A 27,949-nucleotide genomic window follows, 5' to 3' on the forward strand; every position below is an offset into this window, starting at 1 on the left:
CAGAGAAGTACTTGGGGCTCCATTGAAAAATTGCAGGCTGCTCTCTCCTCTCCCTTCCACTGATGCATTCAGACAGTCAATAGACTGTCAGTGGGGAACCTCCTGAATGCTGGTAAGTATGGCTGAGCCCTGTCCATAAGAACCAGAGCCCATCAGTGGTAGGCATAATGGCTTCTGTATGCTGTTGAGAGTGACCATAATGAGCCTTTAATTCCTTACTTGCCTCTAGGGTTGCCACCTGTCCCGGTTTTCCCAAGAACATCCCTTTTTTGAGGTAGCTGTCCTAGGAAATTTGTAAGGGTGCTCAGTGCACACACCGAGCTGCCCAATTTTATGAGCTAAGGATCATCCCAGATATCCAGGTTTTTTGTACCTCAGAGGTGGCAACCCTACTAGTAGCTTCTTAAACCGGATTATAATGGGACACAAGGAGCAGCACTTCAGAACTCCTTTGAAAAGCTGGATTGGTACGCCCCAGCTTGGCTCAGAGCTTCAGGGGCTCCTTCACAATAAGAACAAGGATAAAAGATTAGGTCTGTGGAGCTTAGGAAAGGATTTTGATGAACCTGGTAAGCAAGAAACTGTCATTCTCATTAGCCCCCTCACCCTTGCACATCCCCTTCTCCTGATCAGATAGAAAGAAAGACCATGACCCAGGAAATGATCTTGTTCTTGGGAAAATAGCAGCAGCATGGAAGCCAGGAGCAACAGGGAAGCCAGATGCAGGGAGAAAGCCCCAAGGAACTGTGTACGGAGCAGGCTGCAGCAGAAGCCAGGACACAGTCACTGGAATAGGGTGTGACTATCAGACATTATAGCTGTGAGCAGGGGAACTTTATGGGACCTCTGAGGAGTCAGCAGTTCAGAGGGGCTCTTCTATTTGAGCCTGGGCTAGAAATCTTCAAGGACCTATTTGATTTGAATTAGGAAGACTGGACTGGAGAGGCACCCCAAATACTAGCCTGAAGAGTCCTAACCTTTCTAATTATAACCTTTTTGTTACATGTTGTCTAATTATAACAGCTATGTGCTTTAAACCTTTCACACATTTTAGTTGTACATTATCTGAATAGGTCATATTATCCAAACTCAACAATTAGGTGTAAAACAGCAAATAATGCTCAGGTTAGATTTTGTATATGATTGTGATAGAGCCAGGCCAGCTGGGTACAGCAGAATAGCAGAAGGCAGATATACTGGCCACAGGGTTAACAGTTTTCTGTTCCCTGACTGACCAGAGCAGGGGCTGCTCCAGGCTGATGAAAACACCTAACTCTAATTAACCTGCAAAGAGTCAGGTGAGGCCATTCAGTTAATGTAACCACCTGACTCTAATTAAGGCCCTGCTGATACTATAAAAAGGGCTCACTTCAGTCAGACAGAGAGGAGCTAGGGAGCCAGAGGCGAGGAAGTGTGGCTGAAGGACTGGTTACTGAAGACACCTCAGACCATCGTTAAAGGAGCCCTAAGGTAAGGGTGAAGAAGGGAGAAGCAGAAGAGCTGTGGGGAAGTGGCCCAGGGAAATGTAGCAACTCTGGCAGTGAAAGGTTGGCTGCCAACAACTGCTACCATTAGGGTCCCTGGGCTGGAACCGGAGTAGAGGGCGGGCCTGGGTTCCCCCAAACCCACCGCTACAGGAACATCTCCTGGGAGGGGAAGTCAGGTCCTTGTCAGGATAGGAGGCTGAACAGAGACTGTGGGAGTTCTCTCATCAACCTCCTTGCAGGCCTATGATGAAAAGGGCTCAGTAGACTGTAACCCTGGCCCTAGAGAGAGAATGGCTACGTGGAGGGTCACAGTCAGCCACTGAGGCTAGCATAAACCGCCTAGAAGCGCAGGACTCACGGGAGCAAGGTCAGAGCTCTGCCACAATGATTAAAATCAATAATTTGTTCTAACTTTCCAAGAGAGAGTTGTAGTAATTTTGTTATAAAACTGGTAACCAGTACATCCAAACAATTAACAGTGTGATTGTTATTATTAAATTCCAAATTGAAAGTAGAATAGTATCTTTTCAGTTCAGCTACAAAATGCTTGTAGGTCAAAACTTAACTTCCATATCCAAAGTATATCTCCCATTTAATGGAATCATTTATAGGGAATAAATTTTAACCTGTTCTCGATAACTGATAAATAGATGCCACATTAGAATTCATCTCAGTACCTCTTTTCCGAAAGAAAAACATTTCAAATTTAAAATAATTTTTATTCAACACCATTGAGGTTAATTGAATCGTGAATGTAAGAGATGTGCCATCATATTGCTCTTTATTTTAAAAGAAACAAAAATCAAAATCATTAATAAAAAATCATTATTGCCACTTCCCTGAGATTTTTGAGGTACAAAATCTCATTCCTGACCAATAGTGTTTTACTATTTTGAATGTAAAATGAGGGCTAAAAGATAATTTATTTTAAAAATTAATAGTATCTCTAAACAGAAATGATTGGAATTGATACACAAACGGACCCTAAATGGGCTATCATTGACTATTTCTCACTGTCAAGAAATGTCACATGGAGTTGCACAAAACTTGGCATCTATGGATTTCTGTTGCTACAACTTGTCTCCAGAAGCAAATGATTATTATTTACATAGCAGCAATAGTGGCTGGACACTGCTCGGACAAATATGACTACTCAGTCTGCCTCACTAAGTTTACTGTCTTGTGTATACAGACAAAGCAATGGGAAATGAGAAGTGATACGGGCAGGCTGATTGGACATGAAGGTTTACCATGTTTCACAATTTTTGTTCAGATTTTGATTTATTTTTTTTTAATGGAGTAAATATTTTCCCAGGTGTTGTTTGGAAATCTTTTTCTGGGAGAAGGATTGAGGATTGTGGTTCTCTACTGGTATGATTAGCTGGCCTGAGGAGAAGAACTTGTAGAACACTCAGATCCAAATTCTGTTCTGGTTCCTGGGGCCACAGTAGTTGTGCATTCCACCAAAAATTTTATGATCCCAATGCACAGAATAGTCCACCTGGAATTTCCTTCCAAATCAATCTGTGCAGACATTTCCTATCCATACGGAAGATAAAACAAAGTGATGCAAGCTGTGAAACAAGTTGTAAAGTCAATTGCACTCTGTTCTTTTTAACCAGCTTCTGGGTCAGTTCAACATTTTAAGTGTCCTATTTCTGTGCATAACATTGTGTTTATTAACATTTATTTAGTATTTACATCCTGGTTAGAGTCAAAGGCCTCTGTCAGGTTCAGGGCTCCATCATGTTTGGTGTTGTGCAAACACAGAGGCCATATAGGAAGACTGTACTGGGCCCTAGGCACAAAAGTAGTCCCTGCCTAGTCTCCAATGGCTGTCAGTGGCCACATACATGAAACTTTTTCTGGATGTGTAGAATCACATGATTCAGGAAAAATGATCTGCATTAAAAAAACAGTTCCATCTACATTTTTCTAGAGCTAGGCCATCCATTAGAAGGGTCCTGGTGGTTTCTCTGAAGTAAGTCTGTCCAAGTCCAGAAAAATAGCTCAAGAGTTTTTCCATGTGCAAGCAGTCAAAGAGTAACAAGGACCCAGCTCACCTTCTCTGAGTTCCAACGTTTATAGAACCAAATACCACTGTTAAAATGAACACAGCAGTCATGAACTGGCACAACTGCAAGTTTATAAATTCTAAAATCTGCCCTTTTCCAGTTAGGTAAAATCTTCCTAGTCCTACACTTTGCCATACTTCTGTTTTAGATTGTATTTGGACATCCTAGCTTTAGAATTAAATTCTTTGAATACTGCGGTAGAGCAATAAAGAGATTGACTACTTCTGCATATTTGTTACTCCACATTTGATCATTCAAAAGTGAAAAAAATATTTTTTTTCTTTCCAGTTTTACAATCTGTCATAAGACAGAAGTTGTAAAAAATACATTAAATCCAGTGTGGCAGGCATTCAAGATCTCTGTCAGAGCGCTGTGTAACGGAGACTATGACAGGTAAGATAAAGACTGAGTTCTATATGCAGAGGTCATTTTCTTTTAACTTACAAATTCTTGTGTGAATAACTTCTGTAAGCATTGCTGCTTCTGAATTTTTTGGTTGGGTTATTTAATGTTCATTTTAGAAGACGTAAAATTAGTTCAAAACATTGGTTAAATTAAAAAAAAATATTTATCTGAATCCTTTACTTAGATGTGAGCAAAGTTCCTTTTAGGTAGGAGATAAAAGTCACAAAGCATAGGCATTACACATAAATGAACAAGGCAAAAGTATTAATCATGCAGCAAGTATCATGAGTAATTCAAACTAGTAAATAATCCTCTCTCCATCAAAAGGAGTCACTGCTATTACTGTGCACAGAAACTAGTTTCTGCTCTGCTTCAGTGAGAAGCAAATACTGATCCACTACTTTCCTCAGGGGTGGAACTTGTACATCAGAGGGTGCTGGGAAAAAGTCACAGAAAAATAAGGTATTTTATCAAATGATTTTTGTCTGCAGTGTCCAGCTGCCACATACATAAGGACCTGTGTGCCTGAAGTATAGAGGAGTCAGACCAGCTCAAGACCCAACCATGCACAGAGTCTAGAAACATTTGGCATCTCCAAAACTTCTTACAAATAGACATACTCCACATTAAATTCTGACAGAACCCACAAGAAAAAAAAGGTTTAACTCTACATGTTGACTACCTCTCATTGTTACCACCAGTGTTTTCTAGGTGCACTGAAACATTGCTGCAGTTGCTCTCAGCCCATTTATCGTGGCCCTGCTTCCTTGTCTCAACCTTGTATCTGGAGCTGTTGGGACATCTCATCCAGGCCTCAAAGGACACCAAAAATGTACACAGCTATCTGTCACTCAGCCTACTCCAAGTAGTCAGTACTAAGCAGCATAAGAGCAAGAAGCATTCTCATTCACTAAGAGTTGAGAACCACACTTTCATGATAATAAGCCTAGCAAGCCTTTCTCTCCTAAAGGATGCAAAGAAATCCAAGCCTAACTGACCCAAAGTTTTTGAGGAGAAGGGGAAATTTCTTTATCATTCTTATTGGAACTTTAGGTTGAGGACACTTTCCTGCATTAAAAATGAGGACACTTTCCTGGGTATTTTTAATACTGAGGAGACAAGCAGAGTAGAGTTCAAGGCTCTTGTCTTAGTATATTGCACTACTTTCTATAGTAAAGGAAAAAATTTTCCCAATGATTACAAAAATGAAAGAATTGTCCCCATATGTTCCAAGCCAGCGGACAAAAAGGATCAATTGTGTTTGAAAAGGGCCTGGACAATAAATCTTAGCTGACAAAGGTGTTTGATAAATTATGAAATGCTCCTCCAGGATAAGTGGAATTTTTGAATTTCCTTATGAAAGTCTTTATGAATTCCCATATTTCAGAGGGCTCTAAGAAATTGTGTATTTACATATAGCGAACAGCTTCATCTGACTTGTCAGACAGGAAGAGAACGGCACTTTTAAGGAGGTATATGTTTGATACAGGTGACAAGGGCTTGAAGGCAGATCTAAATGCATCTTTTCTCACTAAAGACGTTGATGTTCGGGTAGTGCCATTATACCTACTGATTTTCTAGCCAGTGCTACTTTTAACTTTTTCAAGATATTTTGCTAAATGAATGTCTCATGTGATGTATAAAATTGAAAATCAACAGCTAGCCTTCTCGTTATGGAATGCTTTGGGGAGAGTATGTAGCCCTGCTCAAAGAAGAGTTGCCCATCCTGAAATGGGCAGGAAAAGAAACTTTTGGCACTCAGTCATTCACATAGCTGGGAAAATAAATATTGCTACGAACTGGCTGAGTCTTTCTACCATGTACCCTAAGCAATGCAGGATCCTTTTCCCCCACATATATTATCTAATTTGTAGGAGGTAGAGAACTCATGGGAAATTTGGCTATTTGCCACAATTGCAAAGTGGTAACTATTCTACAGCAGATCAACGGTACCACATTAGAAGGCATATACAAGTTATCTGTTGTTTTTGTAAAAATCCCAACATTACCCATACCTTCTCTCTTAACCCTTATTCCCAAGTTGCTAAGAAAATTGCATCAAGTTGGTCTCCGAAGTGTCTGGTTTGTTGAACTGACACTTTGGACCATGGAGAAGCCCTGGCGGCCACATAGACAATCTTTTGTCTCATGAACTGATTTACCATACAGTTTTCAGCTATCTATCACTGTGGCATGATTTGTGGCTCAAGTGTCAAGGTGTGTTTGTCTAAGTAACTAGCACTCCTCACAAATCTTGAAGTCAAGCAGCAAATAGCTAGAATAACAGCCTCCTTGTGATGTGCTGTATTTTATACCCCTGTTAGTTTATCATTTCCCTTTTCAGTGCCAATTTTAATTTTCATAATTTTTCACCAGTGAGACAAATTAGTCTTTGGAGATGTTTCCATCTTCATTCTAAAGGGTAACTTTCACACTAATCAGGAGGCATCCTTCACTTCCTTTTCCATGAACATGAAATATGTTTTTTAAAAAAACACATTGTATATTAAATTATGTGGTTTAAGTCCTTAAATTTTACTTGGAAGTGAGAAAGATTATCCAGACTGCCTCATTGCCTCTTTTGCAGGAGATCAGAGAGGCAAAACAGCTGCCAAAGCACTGATTTCTTCTTTAATTCATTCAACTATTTGTGAAACATACCTCCAAGAAAAAGTTCCTTTCCAGGAAAGAACATCAAACCAGTAGTCTGAGGACTAAAATTAAGTAATCTAATGTGTTTTAAAAGAGGGAGGAAAATCAGTCTCTAGTTCACTTCATTGATGTAAATAGAGTCCATTCAGTACTGGAGCTTTTCAGAAAACAGAATGTTCCTTTTCCTGTAAATGGTTTTTCTGAGAAGATACAATCTCCTGGTGTTTTTGTTACATATCAGTAGTGATATTTGAGTCTGTTAGTTCTAGGGAAGCCATTTTCCTCAGTACTGTATACACTAGCAGCAGTGACACCTTGAAGCAGGAGAATTTTCTCCCAATTTCTATATATGTCTATCAATCACCCATAAAGAGTGGGAGGTAGGGAAACCTTTTTTCATTTGTTATCATTCAGCATTTGCTGCTCTCTCTTATGCTGAAGACTGTCTTATGGATGAATAAGCAGCTAATACTTTAGCAATTTATGGTATAATTTCCTAAAATATAAAGAGAACATTGTCAAGGTTGTGCATGTTGGATGCATGCATAAATAATATTAAGAAATACATAGCAATATAAGAATTGCTATACTGGATCTGATTGATAAACTAATCCAATATCCTGTGTCAAACAGTAGCCAATACTATATTCTTCAGAAGGAGGTACAAGATACTCTCTAGGATACAATTAAGGAATAACCCATCCCTAATAGGAGTTTCTTCCTAATATTGTCAAGTGGGTAGTTGTAGATCCTTATTTTTTTTATTCTAACATTCATGGATATAGCCATTATCCATGTAAATGTCCAATTCTATTTTTAGTCCTAGAAAGGTTTCAGCCGTAATAATATCTGGTGGCAGTAAGTCCACAACTTAATTATGTGTTGTATAAAGAAGTTTTTCCTCTTGGTTTAAAATTTGCTAACTTTTTTCAATTACATTGAATGTCCCCTGGTCCTTTTATTATAAGTAGGGCAATGATTTTGTCATGGAGGTCATGGCAGTCACGGAATCTGTGATTTTCAGAGACCTCAGTGACTTGAGTCCCCAGCACCTAGGAGCTGTAGAGTTCTCTGCCACTCCTGGAGCCGGACCTCTGAGGTGGCATGGGGACCCCAAACTCCTTGCCGCTGCAGGCAGCGGGTCTCCCGGGAAGTCCCAGCCACCATGGGTGGAGGGTGTGCCCTGCTGTGGGCAGTGGGGGGACCCTGCACCTCTGAGCCATTCCCCCCTGTTGATGTGGGGAGCCTGCAGCTCCTCATTTTGTCATGCATATTTTTAGTAAAAGTCATGAATAAGTCATGGGCTTCTGTGAATTTTTCTTTATTGTCTGTGAACTGTCTGTGACTTTTACTAAAAATATGCGTGACAGAATCTTTCCCTTAATTATAAGAAAAGGTAAATGGAGCATTTGGTTTACCTTCTGCATGCCATTCATTCTGTCATATTCTCCCTTTATAACAGTCCCAGAGTTTTCAGTTTCTCTCATGAAAATCTTTCCAGGTCTCCAGTTATTTTGTCATCTGACTCTAAATCCCTTCTGTTTTTGTTATAACTTTTTTGAGATGCAGTGACTCGTTCTGAACATGGAAATCCTGGTGTGTGCATTCTATTGATTTATTACAATAGCATCATGTTTACATTACATTTATGTATCCTAATGTTGTCCCAGACACCACAGAAAAAAAGACAAGATACCAAGAACATGGTTTAACTAGGTTGTAACTTTATTAAGTAACACATCTGGGAAACCATCTAGTTGTAACTCATTTACTGTCATCCTTCCTGTTCTACTTGGGGGAGGGGGGCTGTCTTCAACCTTCTTTAACTTGGTCCCCATACTGTTCCTGGGACCAGTGCCAACAGAACAGGTGCGTTCGCACCCCTGCAATGAAATAAACTCTCTCACACTAGGGGTGAGGGGCATTGGCTTGGAGGTGAGAGCAGGACCCAGGTGAGCTGAAGTGGCTGCTGCAGGACCTGGGATCAGGCCAGGGAGCAGGGAGTGGAACCAGGAGGGGCTTGACTGGACCTGAGATTAGGTAGGAACCCCTGGGGCCCTCCTTCCCAGCTTGGAGCTGGCTGCCTTTCCCCCAAACTCGTTAAGATCTCACTCTTGTCCCCTACTCCCCCTTCTGTCCTTTCAGCCCCTGTTTTTAGGGTGCTTATGCCCTCCAGCTGGGATCCCAGTGCCTTATCCTCACATGAAAGATGATGGTTTGAGAAAAAAGATTTGTCTCCTCACTGTACCAGATTTAGAAGCCAATACTCCATTCCCCATCTTAAGGAGATGCCTTCTTGTAATCTGCTTCTGTTCCTGTTTATCAGGGAACCAGACCCCTATTGTGCAAGCACCTGCACTGGGTACCTGCTGTGTTGTGACAACATGAGTTTTACAATCTAATCTATCCACTGGGTCCCTGAGCTGCTGAAAAGGTGAAAATACCCACTGCACCCATGCCAACTTGGTAATTCTATCCCAGATGCCAAAGGGAAAACCTGGTCCTACTCTAGTCTCAAAGTCTTTGTTTAATCTGTCAAAGAACACCCCCACCAAAGCCCATGAGGAACAGGGGGGCAAAGGAGGGATGCGTTCTTTAAAGGGACAAGTGTTTTCTTTCCTCTGCTGGCACAGTCTATCTCTTGACCACTGCAGTATGTTTAGTGGAGCCTTTCATTGAGCTGTCCCTAGTGACAGGTCTTTTTCCTGAGTAGTTACTTTCAGTTAAGAACCAAGAAATGTGTAAGGTAGTTCATATGATTGCTTCCAATGTACAATGTCCCTCTGAAGTTTCTTGGTCTTCTCTAGTTTTTGACTAACCTAAATAACTTTTTTCTCTTCATCGAATTTTGCGTGCTTACTGTCCATTCCCTTTTCCGGATCATTAACAGACATATTAAATAACACCAGTCCTAGCTGGAACTCTGGAGCACCCCCCCGGTTGAACTTTCTGCATTATCAATACGTGAGAGACAGTATTAGAAAGGAATGTACGCTCCTAAATCTTGTAATTTGTTTTGTGCTTGCACCTGAGGCATATTCTGTGGAAATGATCCCATAAATCCCATGTAAAAAGAATAACTTTGTCTTTAATGAAATTTTAATTTTATTTATTTTTATTAACTCTTTATTTGAAGAAAATTACTTGGACTAAAATGAATTTAGTATTAAATCTTAGCTGGTATAAAATGTTTTTTGTAGGGTGCTAGATGGCTAAAAATGTTAAATGATGGGAAATTATAACTAAATCGCTCAAGAAAGTATTTTCTACTTAAAGTAAGCAAACAGCCAAACTATCTGAGCTTCCTGCTTTTAATGGAAAATAATCTTTGAAAACAGAGTTCATTTTCATTAGCATATTTTGTTTTCAAATATTAAGCATGGTGTTTAGTGAAAACTTGCATTTTAAAAACATATTTTTTTTGCAGAACAATTAAAATAGAGGTGTATGATTGGGATAGAGATGGAAGGTAAGATACTTCTATATTACGAATCACTAAAATTGGATTGTGAAAAATGTGTATTTTAAAATCAGTCTTAGAGGTTAATTGTTCTTTAATAAGAATTAGATATGCATATAATGTCAATAGCTATTATGTATGTGTATCAAGAAAAGAGTACAGTTCCACATAATTACTTCCTTGTTTCAACTAATATCCTTTTTAGATTATTGTAGAAAAGGCCCGATCGTTGCATAATTTCCAAAGCTCACTAAAGGTATGAGAGTTGCTTGGACTTTGCAATATTGAAGCTACTCTCTAATAATAATTCAAACAGGATCTGCAAGTTTGTTTACCCAAGGGTTATTGTAAGCCCTTGGTCTATAGTAATTCTTCTGGGCATGGTCAACCTGTAGAGCGTGGGTGGAGCTCTCCACTTGAACTTATTTCAAAAGAAAAGATTTGTTGTGCACCTTTCCTGCTCTCCTTCCTCCAGCAGATGTTGAGATCCACATCACCAAGTACAGAAGGAAACTACTCCCAGTACTAGGCTCCATGCTGAAATTAAGAGATCTAATGCTTAGATTCAAGTTGGCTTCTGGGTTTTTTTTATTGGCTTTATGCTTTATTGGCTAGTTGACACTTTTGGCTTCTGAATATGCTGTTTGGTTAATGAATATGCTCATTTTAATTGCTTTTTTTGATGGCAGAAAAGATTTAGATAACGGTTAAAACTAACTTTAGAAGTTATTTCTTCTGAGATTTTTAAAATTTTTATTACTTGCACAGGAAATGAAATTTTGTTTTGAAAACGTTGAAACTTCTATTCCTTTTATAAGTTTTTGGTTCTTAAAGTAGTTATTAAAATTAAATAACTCTTGGAAGGTCTTTGGCCTAAGTTGTTATTTTACATGACACTTTTTGAAATGAAGATTTTCTTGTATTTTTGCAATGGGTGAGGTTTTACTTGTGTGTTGCCAGTAATTAATTAATTCTCCATTAATATAAATATTATGTACTTTAATAGTGTTATATATTTAGTAATCTAGCATTGAATAGTTATATTTATACATTAAATATTTTACTACTCATAACAAAGATATTAGGCAGTTCTTATATGAAGGCTTGCATTTAGATACAAAATATTTCCAAATATACATGTTAAAATAAGCTTATGCCATCTTAGGCGTTTGAGAAACAAACGCCAAAGATTTAAGTGGAAACGTGAGTTCCACCATAAATATTTTCCAATTTTTTTTTTTAAAGAATGAATACTTTAGTATATTTACAAAATAAATTATTTGAAGTAAGGATAATTTTGGACCTTCGTGTGGATTTAAACTCAAGTTTTTCTTTTAAAAGAAAAGAAGTGGGTGGGTGTTATAGATCCACTTTACCTCTAGATTTATTGCTTTGATAACACAACCCTTACAATCAGGTTCCTTCCAAAAGTGTTTACAGGATTCATTTGCTTGCTCTTGAGAGCTAGAAGCAGAAACCTTTTTGGAATGTTTTGATTAGCTTTAACATTTTGTAACATAATTAGCTAAACATGTGTATTGTTGTATTTTCAAGCATTTTGGCTATAACATTTTTGTAGTTATATTCAATAAAGGTAAAAAGAAGTTTGTAAAAACTTTTAAGAAGCTGGTTATAATTTTATTACTATAATTTTTGCTTCAATACTGAGGTCTGTCCCCCTACAAAGCATTCCCTTAATCTGCTGTACAAACTATGTGATCAATGGATTCTAGCACGGGGGGGTGAGCAGTACCTGCAGAGCCACTATTTTTCCCCTCCCAAGCAGGTGGGTGGACAAGTAAAAGGAGTGAGTAGAGCTTTGGCTCTTCCCCTCCAGTACACAAATCAACATGGTTCAGGACTGACTTCTCCCAGTTGCAAATTACTTCCTTCCCCTTCCCACCCAACACGCTTCTCATTCAGACACCCACTCGCACTCTTGTCATGGTGCAGGTGGGGAGCCAGAGAGAGAATGGAGGACTGTTGACCATTCCTTTCAGGTTCTGCTCACGGTGCACAGTTTTTACTCAGTGCTGGTTGTAAATTGGCAATCTAGTTCTTCATTCTGTGTTGGGTATAGTTAACATAAGCTATCAGATGGATTTAATCAAGTCTATAATTATGATTTTGGGGGAAGAGTAATGAACATACATTATATTTAAATCAACAGAATAACAAACCTTTTGCTATCATCCTTTTTCTCATATGTCTGTTCAGTTGTGCTTCACTTTAGATGTATTTTTGTAATTAATGGAAAAGTAGTTTATGCTGTGTATCTGTTGATTTGAAAACTTTTTTTTTCCCTAGCCATGATTTCATTGGAGAATTCACAACAAGTTATAGGGAATTGTCTAGAGGGCAATCACAGTTCAATGTATATGAGGTAAATATTTTGAACTTTTCTTTTTATTTATCTTGAGGAAATGGATAAAGTTGAGAACTTTCAATGCTTGCTTGTCAAATTGGTCAATGTGCAGGGTTACTATCAGAATCCAAGCCTTTATAAAGGGGAAAACAGATGTTCTGGGTCAAAAAGGATTGTTTCAGAAATAAGTTTAAAAACATATGTTCTTTAGACAAGAGCAGTATCTTCAGTGATGTTTTGAAAAAATTAACAAAAAATAATCTTTTGTTCTGTAGCTCTTCTTTCTCAGAATACTTGTTTTTTTTATTTCTGCACAAAGCTGTTTTAAACAATGTGCATATGGCAAACAGAAGTCATCTAAAGTGCCAAAGTAAGCAGTTAAAAGAAAAAGAAACACTTGTAACCTTGTAATCTTTGCTTAGTGTTTCATTTCATAATGTATCACTGGATTTATTTTGTCTCTGTAGCAGCTATGAAGCTAAATTTTAAAAGAAATCTTTTAAAAAGTTTAATCAGGCCTCAGACTAGATTTGTCAGATGACGTGTTGGTTTCCTAACATCAGTAGTCATAACCATATGACCTGCTCCAATTTATTAAAAAGGAAAATGTTCATTATACCACAGGAAGAAAATTAAATTCAGTAAATATATTCTGTCAATGTATGGTAAAGGCTGGTTTCCCTCATGTATAAAAGGGCCATTCTCTTCTTTGAACTTGGGTGGTATTTGTCCTCCTGGAGCCAGTCAGAACCACATTCAGCAGGCATCTGGTGTATGCCTTATGATGCCAGGACTCTCTTCTCATGGTTTGTTAGACTGTGAAGGCAGAACTTAGTTTCTTCTTGATATGTGGCTGCATAGTGCCACTGTACATGTGAGCAGCAGTTGCCTTTCCTGTTTTTGCGGTATTGGTAACCACAGAGAGAAAAAAACCTTTTAGTGTCATTCTACATAGTAATTGCTGATTTCCTTCTTGAAACTTACAAGGTCTTGGAGAAGGGCAGGCATGGACAATGGTGTCAGTGACCTCAGTGGGATCACCTCAGAGATGCCAAGTTTTTTGTCGCTCCATATGTGACATTTAAGAACATAAGAATGGCCATACTGGATAGGACTAAAGGTCCATCGAGCCCAGTATCCTGTATTATCGACACTGACCAATGCCAGGTGCCCCAAAGGGAGTGAACCTAACAGGTAATGATCAAGTGAGCTCTCTCCTGCCTGACAGAGGCTAGGAACACCATTCCTTACCCATCCTGGCTAATAGACATTAATGGACTTAACCTTCATGAATTTATCCAGTTCTCTTTTAAACCCTGTTATAGTCCTAGCCTTCACAACCTCCTCAGGCAAGGAGTTCCACAAGTTGACTGTGCATTGTGTGAAGAACTTCCTTTTATTTGCCTCATTAGCTCCCTGCTTTCCTCTTAGGAGTGGGGGGCAAGTATGAGCAGGACACAGAAGCACAAGCTAACTCCCCCAGAGAAATGGAAGCAAAATGTAGAAGGGGGGAGTCAGGAGCCCAAAAGCAGGTGATGTATATCACAATTCATGGCAACTGCACCTGTATTCCCCTCTGCAGTCTATCAAGGGCTGCTACTTTAGGCTCCTGGCTCATCAGTCATCACCTCTCTTAGATGGAGACCTCTCTCTCTCTCTCTCTCTCTCCCCTTTCTGACCAGAGTGTTTTTCCAGGCAGCATGGTTCCCTGCCTGCACTATGATATTCCCAGCAACCCAGATTGCCTAAACAGGCCACTGTCTGCCCCAACTCCAACAAGGCCTCTGATAGGCATCAGTCTTTCAAGCCTCTTAAAGGGTTTTTTCTGTGGTTGCAAGTTCACAACAGCCTTAGGTCAGAACTAGCACACTCATGAATTGTTCAGTCTTTCATTTATACAGCTTGAGCCTTTGAACTTCATGTTCCAGGAACTGTTATGGCAGACAGTGATCCTTTCAGGGTGTAGCTTCAAAAGGCTGAATTTTTACATAACCAGATATGCAGTCTTTGTATTCACCTTCCCCTACAGAGTACCCAGGTAAACGATTTGACACTGTTTGTTCTAAAAGTCCATTCTTGTCTGGGACATTGTTTAGTATAGTCCTTTGAAGTTCATAACACTTCCCAGGATTCACATCCAATCTCCCCTTCCAAAGGGAGGTTCTTCTTCAAGTGATTACTCATGTGCATTCCACAGTAGGTGTGCGTGCTTGCCTTGTGCACCAGTGCCGGAAGTTTTCCCCTTAACAGTACCCATAGGGAAGTGCCTCTAGAGGCCCCTGGAGTGGTGCTGGCATGGCGCGGTATAAAGGGCGCTGTGCGCTCCCCCCACCCTCACTTCCTTCTTGCTGCCAGTGAAGGTACTTTGGAACTGCTCTGCTCCAGCTCTGCTGTAGCTTTCCCTCTTTGGACTTTGTTAGTTAGTAGTGCCCGTAGTTACTTTTTTCTCTTTCTCTCTTACTCACACACACACACACACACATATTCTCTCTCTCTCTCTCTCTCTCTCTCTCTCTCTCTCTATTAGTTAAGTGCGCCCGAATTGGGGCATGCTCCGGGCTTTAAGTCGTGTGACACTTGCCAACGGCCTATGTCTGTGAGTGACCAGCATGCGGACTGTTTACCCTGTCTGCGGGAAAGCGACCGCAGCAAGATTTGCAGATCCGTCAAACCTTGGACCAAGAAGGATCGGGACATTTGGCTCCAAGCCATTTTGATGGAGTTGGCCGTGACTCTGACACTGCTGCACCACTCCAAGTCGGCACTGAGCACCGCAGCATCGGTGAATGGCGACCCAACAGTGCCCTCCACCAGTCGGCACCGCTCTCTCTCTGTCCACGGGACACTCTAAAAAGGTGAAGATGTCTTCTCCGCAAAGGCACCGGAACAAGGCTGTGAGAGAGACTAGACCCGTGCTGGGTAGCTCTCAGTCCCCATCGGCCTCGTGGCCTCCAACTCAAGTTGAGCGAAGTAGCCCAGCCCACTCTGAGCTGACCTCCCTGGACACCAGTGGCCACGTTCGGGTGCCCTCCATGACAGAGGCCCTTCAGGTGGCTCGAGACATTATTTCTCTACCGGTACTGGTAGCAGTACCATCAACGGCTCCCCGGTTCAGAGGCAAGCCACCACGCAGACCCCCACAGTCGTGCCTGGATGGTACCGCACACAGTCGAGGGAAGGTACCCGATGCCGTTCTCTGCTCAGTGACCTCCCCATGCACAGCCCGCGCTGGTCCCCATCGACCCCCACCAGGTTGTCTGGCTGAATACTGACCAGTAGGGGTTTCAGGCACTGCTTTGCCTCGAGGGAACGTAGACCTCACGATGAGAGCAGGCCGCACCAAGACCGGGACAGATTGCACTGGAGGTCATTATCTTCAAGAAGCTATCATAGCCTCTCGTGGTACAGACATCAGTGCCATTCCCACTCTTTGTCTTGTTCGAGGTCCCTGCCACAGCATTGTTCCCACAGCCCCAAGTGTTGATCTCCGGAACCCCACCATTGCTGATCCTCCTGTTGGAGCCGTTTATGGAGCAGCCGCTATAGACCATATTACTGTTCCTCCACGCCGGGATCATGGTCCCTTGTTCAGCACCGCTCCCGCTGCTGCCACTCATCCCCGTCCAGGGATAGCAGTCGATCGTAAGCCAGCCCGGCCTCCCTTGAAAGTCGACAGTCAGTGGGCCAGGCGAGTCAGGCAGGACAGCCCGCTCCGATGGTGCCACAGCAGGTACAGTTACACCAGGCTCGCTGGCCAGCACCATGGTACCAATGGGCCCCGAGGGCCCTGACACAGCCTCTGGTGGTGGCTCGCTTGGTGGCTGGAGCCTTGGAAAGACTGTTGGTCTCACTTTCTCAGCCTTCCAGAGAAGAATCAGTGGAGCACTCATCCCCAGTCCTGCACTCAGAAGGGGACCGAGTAGCGGGACTTGTGGCACGCCCATCCTCATCCTCCCCGATGAGGCAATCATGGGCTCTCCTCTGCTGTCTTATGGGAGGACACAAAAGCCCACCAGGAACTGTTGAAAGGGTGGCATCAAGCTGCCTCCTACAAGCTGAGGAGGTGGAGCAACCCTCAGAATTCCTTTTCAATGTTCTCTTGGCTTCAGCACCGGCCGGGTGGCTCTTCCATTCCATCCCCATCCCTCTTCAGGGACCCCTCTCACGAGAGCTTACTTGAGCAGGAGGTGAGGCAGCTCCTTGTCTTAGGAACAGTGGAGGTGGTGCCAGCGGAGTTCAGACCCAAGGGATGGCACTCCTGCTATTTTCTTACTCCGAAGGCCAAATGGGGTCTCAGGCCCATCCTGGACCAGCAGGGCCTGAACCAGTACATGGTAAAGTTCATAGATTCATAGACTCTAGGACTGGAAGGGATCTTGAGAGGTCATTGAGTCCAGTCCCCTGCCCTCATGGCAGGACCAAATAGTGTCTAGACCATGCCTGATAGACTTTTATCTAACCTACTCTTAAATATCTCCAAGTTCAAGTTTCGCATGATCTCTCTGGCCTCCATCGTCCCCTCCCTGGATCTCAGAGACTGGCACGCTGCCCTCGATCTACAGGACACGTACTTTCACATTCATATATTTGAGGGCCACAGGCGTTTCCTCTGCTTCACGGTAGGGCAGGAGCCAAACTGTGCTCCCGTTTGGCCTATCCATAGCTCCCGGAGTCTTCACAAAGTGTATGTCTGTGGTAGCGACCTACCTCAGGCATCGGTGTGGGAGGGTCCAGATCTTTCCCTACCTCAATGACTGGCTGGTCAGGGGCGGCTCCAGGTCACAGGAACAGGATCATGTAACACTTCTCCTGTCCACGTGCACCACACTGGGGCCATTGGTAAACACCACCAAGTCCATATCGGCATAGAATTCATTGGGGGCAATTATATATGCGACGTCGGCCAGAGCCTCCCTTCTTGTGGACAGATTCAAAACCGTAAGGGAGCTCATTGGCGTGGTCACAAGGTTCCCTGTGATGACCACCAGAGCGTGCCTCCAACTCCTGGGTCATATGTTGGCATCCAAGTATGTAGTTCATCGCGACAGACTCAGGATGTGGCCCCTCCAGCTCTGGTTGGCCTTGGTATTCTCCCAGTGTCAGACAGATTTTTTTGGTAAGGCATAGCTGCAGGTGTTAAGGACTAGGTACTTATTTGTCAACAAAGGAAAACACCAGCAAGAACAGGCAGAGCTCTTTTAGGGGAAATGCTTCAACATACTAAGCTCTGGGAGTTCAGACAGGTTGACTTGAAAGGCCAGAAACACCTGCTGGAAATCAGTATTTGCTGGTGGCGTATCATACTTTTTCAAAGTATGCGGTGGTGCAACTCCTGAAGCATAAAAGGACTGAGAGAGTTATGAATGCATTGATGAAACGTAGTGTTGCAGTTTTGGTCCACTAAGCTGCTTCCACACTGATTGGGGAAGGAATTTGAATCACAGTTATTATGCGAGGTTTGTCAACATCTTCAGATAACCAACCTGAGGACTGCTGTTGCCCACTCTGTGAATAATGGGGAAGTGGAGAGAATAAACCACATATTTGGTTCTCTGCTTAAAGTCTTAGTCAGTGAAGACCAACAAAATTGGGTTACAAAGTCACCTTTTGTTGTCTTGGCATACCAGCATCAGCTGTGATTCAATTATCCATTACTCTCCTTATGAGATTTTGGACTCTGCAAACCCATGATTTCCTGTGACTTGATGTTCAGGCAGCAAGAACTGGCAAAGCCCTGCTCCTGCACAGGGAGGTAATGTGGCAGAGTGTTACATAAGTAACCTGAGGACAGAATTCCAGAAGGCGGAGGAACAGATAGGCCAGAAGTAAGCATCCCAGATACCAGATGCCAGAAAAATGGGAAAATATGTGCCCATTCAGGAAAGAAGATGTGGCCATGCAACTGGAAAAAACAGCCTAGAAAAAAATCCAAAATTGATCTTAGTGGAGGAGACCTTACACAGTGATGGAGAAACTAAAGAACTTGTATTTGCCAATACAAAAAGCAAGAGCCTCATCTATTTGTACTGCATCAAGAACTGGCGTTCTGATTCATTGAAAGAAAGGAGAGGACAAACACTGTGGATGCTCAACAGCCGAATCGAAAAGGATGCAGAGGAGGATTTGGACATGCTCCTGTGGCTTGTAATAGGAGACCGGTTGTGCTGGAGAAATTGCCAGGGTGTTCTCAGGATCTCAATCTACAAGAGACAGGTCTAACCTAGAGGGCATGAAACCTGCACTCACAGATATCTAGATCCAACTATAAGCAATATGTCCATGACAGAATACAGGACTCGAATGGGCAGATGAACACAGAAACCTGCATAAATCGCAAACTACTTGGATTCTTAGGCGTTACTATTTAAATTCTTATTTAACTGGAGGGGGGGGAATTGTAATGATTAGTGTAGACATCACCTCTATCAGTAGATGGTTCTATGTCTTTATCTTAGTGTGAAGTTGTCTTATATGTTATGCTGTTGATCTGACGTAGAGGGTTAGCAAGAAATTCAGTCTGGCCTGTGTGTGCTGAAGTTAGTACATGCTGCATCCTAATAAATCTCTTTGTGTAAACGAGTATTACATAATACTTCCCAGCTTGCAAGCACTGAATCTGTATTGTGACAAAGTTCCTCCTCTGCCTAGGTGGGTCCTGTGCTTATTGGCGGATTTGCTCACCTCAGAGATTCACATCAGCCCTCAGTTTGGACACTTTTGCTAGTGACTCAAATCTGCTGTTCACTCAGCTAATCTCATCACTGGCCAGCACAGGGAAAGAGAGGAAAACAATCTCCAGAGTCTCTGCTGACCCACCTAGTGGGTCGGGGGATAGGCCAGGGACCTTCCCCTCTGGTGGGACCCACAGTCCAGGTCAGCTCCTCCTGTATCCAACAGGGAGTTGGGGGGGATGAGGGGAACCTGGGCCCGCCCTCTACTCCGGGTTCCAGCCCAGGGCCCTGTGGATCACAGCTGTCTGCACTGTTTCATGTAACACCTGTGTGACAGCTACAACTCCCTGGGCTACTTCCCCGTGGCCTCCTCCCAACACCTTCTGTATCCTCACCACGGGACCTTCTTCCTGATGCCAGATAGCATTTGTACTTCTCAGTCCTCCAGCAGGACACCCTCTCACTCTCAGCTCCGTGTGCACTTCTCACTGAAGTGAAGTCCTTTTTAAATCAGATGCTGTGATTAGCCTGTCTATCTTAATTGATTCTAGCAGCTTCTTAATTGGTTCCAGCAAGTTCCTAATTGTTCTGGAACTGCCCCTATTACCTTACCCAAGGAAAAGGGACCTGCTTTACCTGAGGCTAATATCTGCCTTCTGTCACTCTCCTGTAGCCATCTGGCCTGACCCTGTCACAGTATATAACAAAAGAAAACTTCTGTTAAAAGGAGAGGGAACACAACTTTAATTTGCCAAAACACCACAACAGTGATTCATAAGTACGCAAACAATAAGTAAATGTCCACCTCGCACTATCTTGGACAGTAATTCTTTGCCTCAGTTTCCCATCTTGTGGTGTGAAAGTCTTGACAGATGAATGTCCCTTTAATACGTGTGACAAAGTTCCTCCTCTATCTTGGTGGTTCCTGCGCTTACTGGCAGATTTGCTCATGTCATTGATCTTCCCCACAATCTGAATCAACTCCTCCTGTGTCTGATCAGGAGTTGGGAGGTTTGGGAGGAACCCGGGCCCGCCCTCTACTCTGGTTTCCAGCCCAGGGCCCTGTGGATTGCAGCTGTCTATAGTGCCTCCTGTAACAGCTGCATGACAGCTACAACTCCCTGGGCTACTTCCCCATGGCCTCCTCCAAACACCTTCTTTATCCTCACCACAGGACCTTCCTCCTGGTGTCTGATAACGCTTGTACTCCTTAGTCCTCCAGCAGCACACCCTCTCACTCTCAGCTCCTTGTGCCTCTTGCTCCCAGCTCCTCACACACACTTCCTCTCCTCTGGCTCCCCCCTCCCTGACTGGAGTGAGCTCCTTTTTAAACCCAGGTGCCCTGATTAGCCTGCCTTGATTGGCTGCATGTGTTCTAATCAGCCTGTCTGCCTTAATTGGTTCTAGCAGGTTCCTGATTACTCTAGTGCAGCCCCTGCTCTGGTTACTCGGGGAACAGAAAACTACTCATCCAGTGACCAGTATATTTGCCCTCTACCAGACTCCTGTATGCCACTGGCCTGGGTCTGTCTCACATGCTATTCCCTTTGCTGTCTGCTGCAACCACTGTTGGTTGTCCATGGTCACAAACATCTCAAAATCCAAGGATGCAGTCAGGTGGGTTTAATTCCTGCTCCTGGGAAGGAGGATTGGCTGAGTGATACCTCTGCAGCTGATCTCTAATGGTACTGATCACTATTGCTGCCTCTGCTTGCTAACATTGCTACTGCCTTTGCTTGCCACTTCCTTTAGCAGCAATGCAGTGTTCTGAGGTTCCATCACTTAGCCCCCAGTACTTAATGATTTCAGCTTTTAGTAATTTCACTGGGTAGAGGAGAACCAGTGCTGCTTCCTCTGCATTTCCTTTGACTGCAGTACTGTCCTCACACCAGGTCTAAGGCTCATCCAGCTAAACCAACCTATCAGTGATTTCACTGGGAAGAAACAAAGACTCCCAGTTGAATCTGATCAGTTCTGTCTTTAAACACTGCAGGAGGAAGGTCAGATGGCAGCTAGGATTCTTTAAACAGAGTCCATACCATCAGGTAGGAGTACCTGTCCCCATCCACTCTGTCTTTTTCACTTGTATTTGGCATCACTACCCCCCCGATCGCATAGCCTATAAGGTTAAATTTTAGCATGATCCCTCTTCAATAAGAGTGTCTAGGGCAGTCCTGCCAGGAGCACCCTCTTGCGGCAGGCCACAGGATTACAAGTGAATCTTGCTCAGTTTTCCTACTTCAGTTTCACGGGAAATAATCTGAAGAGTCTTTGTGAGGGCAAATAGCCCTTGTGAGGTTAATTTATTACAACAGTTCTGTGCACATAAATCACAAAAGTCCCACAACCATAGTCCAAAATTCCCCACCATAGTCCCTATAGTGCATGCAACGTACAGCCCTGGTGTTCCTCACCATGCTGCAGCTCTCTAGCACAGCCCTCTCCTCTCATTGAACTAGGACAGCCACCTCAGCCCTTCCAACTTGAATGCAACCCTGCTCTTCACAGTGGAAACCTTCGCAGCCTCTCCACTGTGAGTATCCTTGCCAGGGGATCATCCCTCACTCCCCGATCCCTCTCACAATTCCTCAGGGTCCATCTCTTCAGGCCTGGAGACATCAGCAGGTAAGCAAAGCACATTCAAAAACATAATCCCAACTGTACATACAAAGTGATGGGGTCTAAATTAGCTATTGCCACTCAAGAAAGAGATCTTGAAATCATTGTGAATAGTTCTCTGAAAACATCTGCTCTATGTGAAGCAGCAGTACAATAAAAAGCCAACAGTATGTTAGGAACCATTAGGAAAGGGACAGCTAATAAGACAGAAAATATGCCACTACATAAATCCATGGTACACGCACACCTGGCATATTTCATGCAGTTATGGTCACCCCATCTCAAAAAACATATTAGAATTGGAAAAGGACAGAGAAGGACAACAAAAATTATTAGGGGCATAGAACAGCTTCTATATGAGGAAAGATTAAAAAGACTGGGACTGTTCAGTTTAGAAAAGAGATGACTAAAGGGGGATTATGGTAGAGGTCTATAAAATCATGAATGATGTGGAGAAAGTGAGTGAATAGGGAAGTGTTATTTACCCTTTCACATAACACAAGAACCAGGGGAGATGTAGTGAAATTAATAGGCAGTATGTTTAAAACAAACAAAAGGAAGTATTTCTTTACACAATGCACAATCAGCCTGTTTAACTTGTTGCTAGGGCATGTTGTGAAGGTCAAAAACGTAACTGGAGTTCAAAAAAATAATTAGATGAGTTCATGCAGTATAGGTCCATCAGTAGCTAGTAGTCAAGATGATCAGGAGTACAACTGCCTGCTCTGTGTCCCTAAATCTGTGACTGCTAGAAGCTCAGGTTGGATGATGAGATGGATCACTCAATGCATTTCCCCGTTCTGTTAACTCCCTCTGAAGCATCTGGCACTAGCCACTGTCGGAAGACAGAAAACTGAGTTAGATGGACCATTGGTCTGATCAGATATTGCCATTCTTATGTTCTTAAGCTCCTCCATTGCTCCCCTGCCTTTAGTCTTCTCTGGCCCTTGGTTCTGGTTATCCAGGTTAGAGCTAACAGGCAGCTCCCTCTGCTACTCTTTTTGCCTTCAGCCCAGGCTCTCGGGCTTGAGGACACCAACCAGGAAACCCCTTTTGCTCCTTTCCTGCCTTCAGCTTCTCCCAGGTCCCAAACATATACAGTCTCATAGCAAATTATTTCATTTTCCTAGGGAGGGCCTGTGCAGTATTCCCCAGAGACCTCTTCCAGTCTCCTGACTGACTGTTACTGTCTTTCTTCAGGGACTTCCTCTAGTCCCCTGGTCTCTTGTAGCTCTCACCTGCCCTTCCTGACTAAGCCAGATTCACTGTTAGGTGAGTAGACTATTTAAAGAATCAGGTAAAGAAATGGTGTTTCCCTAAATGTCCCTTAAAATAAAGTCCATGAGGATGGAGTAAGGGTAGCTTTTAAGCTACGTTTGTGTTGCTCAGATTTTGGCCAGAGCAGCCCCTTAACTCTAATTAATTAACTCTAATTTACCATAGCCTCCATTGAGCTATGATAAAAGGCAGAATCTTTGTAGCAGTATGGAGATATCCTCTGGGGGGATAGGCCAATTCTCAAACCACTGAGCTGCTAAACCCAGGGTTGTAAGTTCAATCCTTAAGGGGGCCATTTAGTGATCTGGGGCAAAAATCTGTCTGGCGATTGGTCCTGCTTTGAGCAGGGGGTTGGACTAGATGACCTCTTGCGGTCCCTTCCAACCCAGATATTCTATGATTCTTCTGGGTCTGGCACAACTCCTATCTTTTTCCTGTGCCAGGAGAATTCTCTTGGCTATTTAAAGAAACTTTATAGCCCGTATACTCTATGAAGGGGAGAATAATCTTTACCTGATTCTTTAAATAGTCTACTTTTAATGGTAACTACTTAGCAATTATAACCAACACCTTGCCAAACAGATACACTGCGGCACCACAATGATGAACCCAGCAAGATAAAAATTGTGGAGCTGGGTTCTCTTTTCACTATTTTGTACCTACTAGCTGAAAAGAGAACTTTGAGAGCGTGAATGGGCCCCCATATTGTGGATTTAGGGGTAGTAGTAGTCTGTCCCTACCTCAGTGGATTTTTTTCCCCTTAGAATCATAGAATATCAGGGTTGGAAGAGACCTCAGGAGGTCATCTAATCCAGTCCCTGCTCAAAGCAGGACCAACAGCAACTAAATCATCTCAGCCAGGGCTTTGTTAAGCTAGGCCTTAAAAACGTCTGAGGATGGAGATTCCACTACCTCCCTAGGTAACCCATTCAAGTGCTTCACCACTGTCGGAGAAAAACTCAGTTCTCGCTTTTTGTTTGGGTGCAGCAGAGTCAGACACTTTATTCTGTTTAGCAGCTAGAACAGGGAGAGAGTGCACTAGGACATAGGGTCTCCCCTTCCTAGACAGGTCTCTCAACAGGTAAACAAGTACAGCAAGCATTTATATTTTTGTTACAGACAGTAATAAGCAATAGCTGCATTGTTTATACATAGGTCATCCTGATATCTTGTTTTTCTCACTTAAGAGACACCAGTCTACATATTGTATTATCTACACAAGATCGAAAAATAACTTCTCACACAGTTCTTTTCCACTCACCTCACACAATCCTTGCTTCTACAAATCTTGTGTTATTAGGGTTACAGCCTAACTCTGGCTAACAGAGACTGTCATGCATTAAGATCCCCTACAAATCCCTGTCAGTTATTTCTCTACTTCCACACCACCCTCCTAGTGAAATAGTGTTTCCTAATGTCCAACCTAAACCTCCCCCACTGCAACTTGAGACCATTGCTCCTTGTTCTGTCAGTGGTCTTCATTCTTCATTTTAAACCACAGCCAAGAGTTCATCTAGTTTTCTAGGACAGTCAGGGTTAGCGGCTCTCAATAGTTAAGCAAACTGTGTTTTAATTGCAAGCATATCTGAGATTTGAGGGGGGAAAATGAATAAAATTTTAACCAGCATGCATTCCCTTGTCTTTTATATCGCAGCGGTCCTATATTGCAAAAATAATATAATAGGACATTTGGTTTTATGCAATATACATTTTAATAGCTCTACCATGATTTCAAATATGAATATTTTAATTCCTTGTCATTCACAAAACATCTGTGGGTAGTATATAGTAAAACTTGGCAGTAAACCATATGGATTCCTCTTTCATAGTTGTCTGGGAGATTAGTTGATGATAATCATTGATAAAATGTCTTTGCTTCCACTTCCAGTGTTTGAAGATGTGCTCCCATCTTGCTCAGTGTGTTTGTAGTGAAACTGATGTAGCTATACAGATGACTTTGAGCAGACATTCAAAGGGGAAATGTTTTTTGGTTGGTGGTGGGTTTTTTATATGGCTGGCAAGATTTTTATTATAGGGGCTACTTTCCATTACAACACTCTCTTTTCAGTTGTTCACAACTTTGCCAAACTTTAACTTTGGGCTGAAATTATTCATACTGGGTGTCTGCTTCATGTTGAATTTATTTGGAAAATATTCTGCAAAAATGGTTTAGCCATTTCTCAGAATGAGGTGAGTGAAAAATATATTGTTTTGTTCCTATTAACAAAATTCTTGCACCCATTTAATTGAGACACTCTAGATTTGGAAAAGTGATTGAAATTTGGCAGCAGGATGGATCACCCTAATGCCGGGGATGTGCCTATTGGCATCCCCATGAGAAGCCATCCAACTTTGGCTAAGTTCTGAACCTCTGAAAATCCCAGTTCACAGATGCTTAGTAAAACTTGTAAAAGTTTGATGGTTTAGTTTGCTAAATATTCCTCATGTACTGCGCATGCTTCACCATCATGCTGCTTCTGTGTGCTGGACAATTTTTGCATAAGTGCCATCCTCACAGAGTGATTGAGCATGCACTGTTCTAAGGCTATAGGCACTGGGCATGACTTTCCTTGCACTTGCTCCTCCAGCAGCTAGGAGCTGCTCTGGTACCAGTCACGGGAACTGAGAGCAAGAAACTTCTCCTATGCTCTCAGTGCTCCCACTGCTGAACAAGTAATGAGGAGGAGGAGGAGGAAGTACCCTTCTGCATCCCTGGCAAGCTGAGATGCTAGCAGGGTCAGCCTTAGGGAAAATAGCACTCTGGACAAACTTGTATTTTGGCGCCCCTGTTGGTGTGGCACCCCCCATGGACTCCCCAACCCTTGGCTCCCATGGGCTCCCCACCACCCCAGAACCCCGCTGCCTCTCCTCAGTGCTTAATTTTTAATGAAAGAGGTTCCAGAGCTCAGCCCCAACAAAAATTAAGCACTGGCTGGGTGGCCGTAGAGCGGCAGCTGTTGCCTGAGCTCTGAAGGCATTGCCACTGGCAGCAGCAGCTGAGAAGTAAGGGTGGAATGGTATATGTATTACCACTTTACTTTATGCTGCTGCTGGTGGCAGCACCGCCTTCAAAGCTCGGTGCCTGGCCAGCAGCCACTGCTCTCAGGGCATCAAGTTCTGAAGGCAAGAAAACAGAGAACCGCTAAATTACAAGAAATTTGTCATAGTGTCACATCACATGATTGGGGGGGAAAAATTCAACTTCAAAACGCTATATAGAACAACAGATCTTTCTGTACATTGTAAAAGATTCTGCTTCCTTGAGTTTGTCTGTTATCTACTCTGTCCGGCTAGTTTAATAGAATGCCGTGAGAAAGGATCATTTATAGATTTGCTTTCCTTCTTGCTGGTCTGTTATTGCAGAGTTAATATTTTCAAACAAACAAGATAAAGACTTGCTTGACCTGTTTTGTTTTTTTGTGTGTAATTTTTTAAAAAAAGTAGGAGGTAAGTAATCTAAAAACATATAAATACAGTCTTTCACACATTCCAATAAAGGATGGACACTGCATCATCTACTACAGGAATTTTCACTATCCATAGCTGTTGAATTGGAGTTGCAAGAGATTAAGTCTTAAACATATGCACAGTAGCCAGTCAAAAAGAATACAGAACACACAGTGTTTGCTTCTCCAGTATACCATAGTGTGTATATATACTATTATAAGTATAGAATTTAACAACCACTTAACAACTTCTGTGCTAGCTAAAAAAATAAAAAGCAATAATAAAAATATATAAAGTGCAAAAACTACAGCATAAGGGGTGTACATTTTGGACTTGGACATACATTGTCTGCTAATAAACAGTCTTTAGAAAAATGATAATTTGATTAGGCTAGTCAGTATTACAAAAGTTGATTCCACTGCTTATTCTGAAGAAATTATTTTTATTAGGAAGTGATTTGTAGGCAAATTCCTCCTGTACAAACCCATATATTTGGGCTTTAACAACGTTATACATCTACAGTGTCTGTCTCAGAATTGGCAAGAAAACATGCTTTATCTCTTACAACATGTGCTATATATAGCCAGCTGGAGTCTGGCATAGGTGATTTTACTTCAGGATACAAAAACTGTATGGTAGAACATAGAATCGTTCTTTATTCTTCCTGACAGCAACAAAACGTTAAAATGTTTACAGACAAATCAATACAGATATATATAGTGATGTTCCAATCTCTGAGCTGTTGAGCTACAGCAGGAGCTGGGAACAGATCCTGCATCCTTCATGAGTTCAGTGGGATTAAGTGCATGAGTAAGGCCTCATTGCAGGTTTCAGAATCAAATATTTGGGAAGGAGACACCCCAGGCAGACAGAGGGGGTTGATGGACACAGTGCAGGGAAGCTGAGAGACGATAGTCAATGATAAAATAATGTGTGATTTCAGGCATCTAATTTGAGACGTATGTCTGAAAATATTTGTAAAATACACAACAACAATAATGAATAGCCCTTCTCCCCATACCATTCTTGTGCCCCTTCTCCTGTAATCCTTTGATTGTGCCCCTTTCTTCTCAACCACCTTCTGCACCACCTAACCCCTGTACTTCCCTTCTCCCCTAAGCCCTCCTGTGCCCCCTTCTCCCCTAAGCCCTGCACTTCCTCCTGTACCCATGTGGGGCAGCTGACCTGGATACACAGAATGGCTGGCATTGCTGCTTGCTTTCCTTCATGAATGCTGCTTCTCTGTGGCTCCCTAGGCTTAGGCACTGACTCCGTGGGGGCTCCAGTCCTGGAGCCCCCACAGAAAAAAAAAAATGGTATTTGCTTCTGGTTTTCTACATGTCAGACTATAACTGCAGCATATGCCTATGCATTATACCACATTATACAAATATTGTGACTGCATTGTGATCTAGTTTGGTGGTTCTGTTATATAAAACCAAGGAAAAGACTATGCCAAATCCTGACATTTTTCTTCAAACAAACAAATT

The 27,949-nt window shown here is 42.5% G+C and overlaps 1 protein-coding gene and 2 long non-coding RNA genes across 3 annotated transcripts in view; 2 read left to right on the top strand and 1 right to left on the bottom strand.

Annotated features, from left to right (window-relative positions):
- CPNE8 (copine 8) overlaps window positions 1-27,949 on the top strand; it is a 246,775-nt gene that overhangs the window by 93,870 nt on the left and 124,956 nt on the right. The window contains 3 exon segments of the mRNA XM_075064967.1: window positions 3,851-3,955; window positions 10,047-10,088; window positions 12,387-12,462. Coding sequence (XP_074921068.1) covers window positions 3,851-3,955; window positions 10,047-10,088; window positions 12,387-12,462 — 223 coding nt within the window.
- LOC142046736 (uncharacterized) overlaps window positions 1-27,949 on the bottom strand; it is a 471,037-nt gene that overhangs the window by 59,155 nt on the left and 383,933 nt on the right. The gene's annotated exons all lie outside the window — the stretch shown is intronic.
- LOC142046737 (uncharacterized) lies at window positions 13,689-21,765 on the top strand. Its single transcript, XR_012655722.1, has 3 exons — window positions 13,689-13,976; window positions 21,109-21,160; window positions 21,575-21,765. It is a non-coding gene; the product is annotated as an uncharacterized LOC142046737 (long non-coding RNA).

The sequence above is a fragment of the Chelonoidis abingdonii genome, chromosome 1, assembly GCF_003597395.2.
Source record: "Chelonoidis abingdonii isolate Lonesome George chromosome 1, CheloAbing_2.0, whole genome shotgun sequence".
NCBI lineage: Eukaryota > Metazoa > Chordata > Testudines > Testudinidae > Chelonoidis > Chelonoidis abingdonii.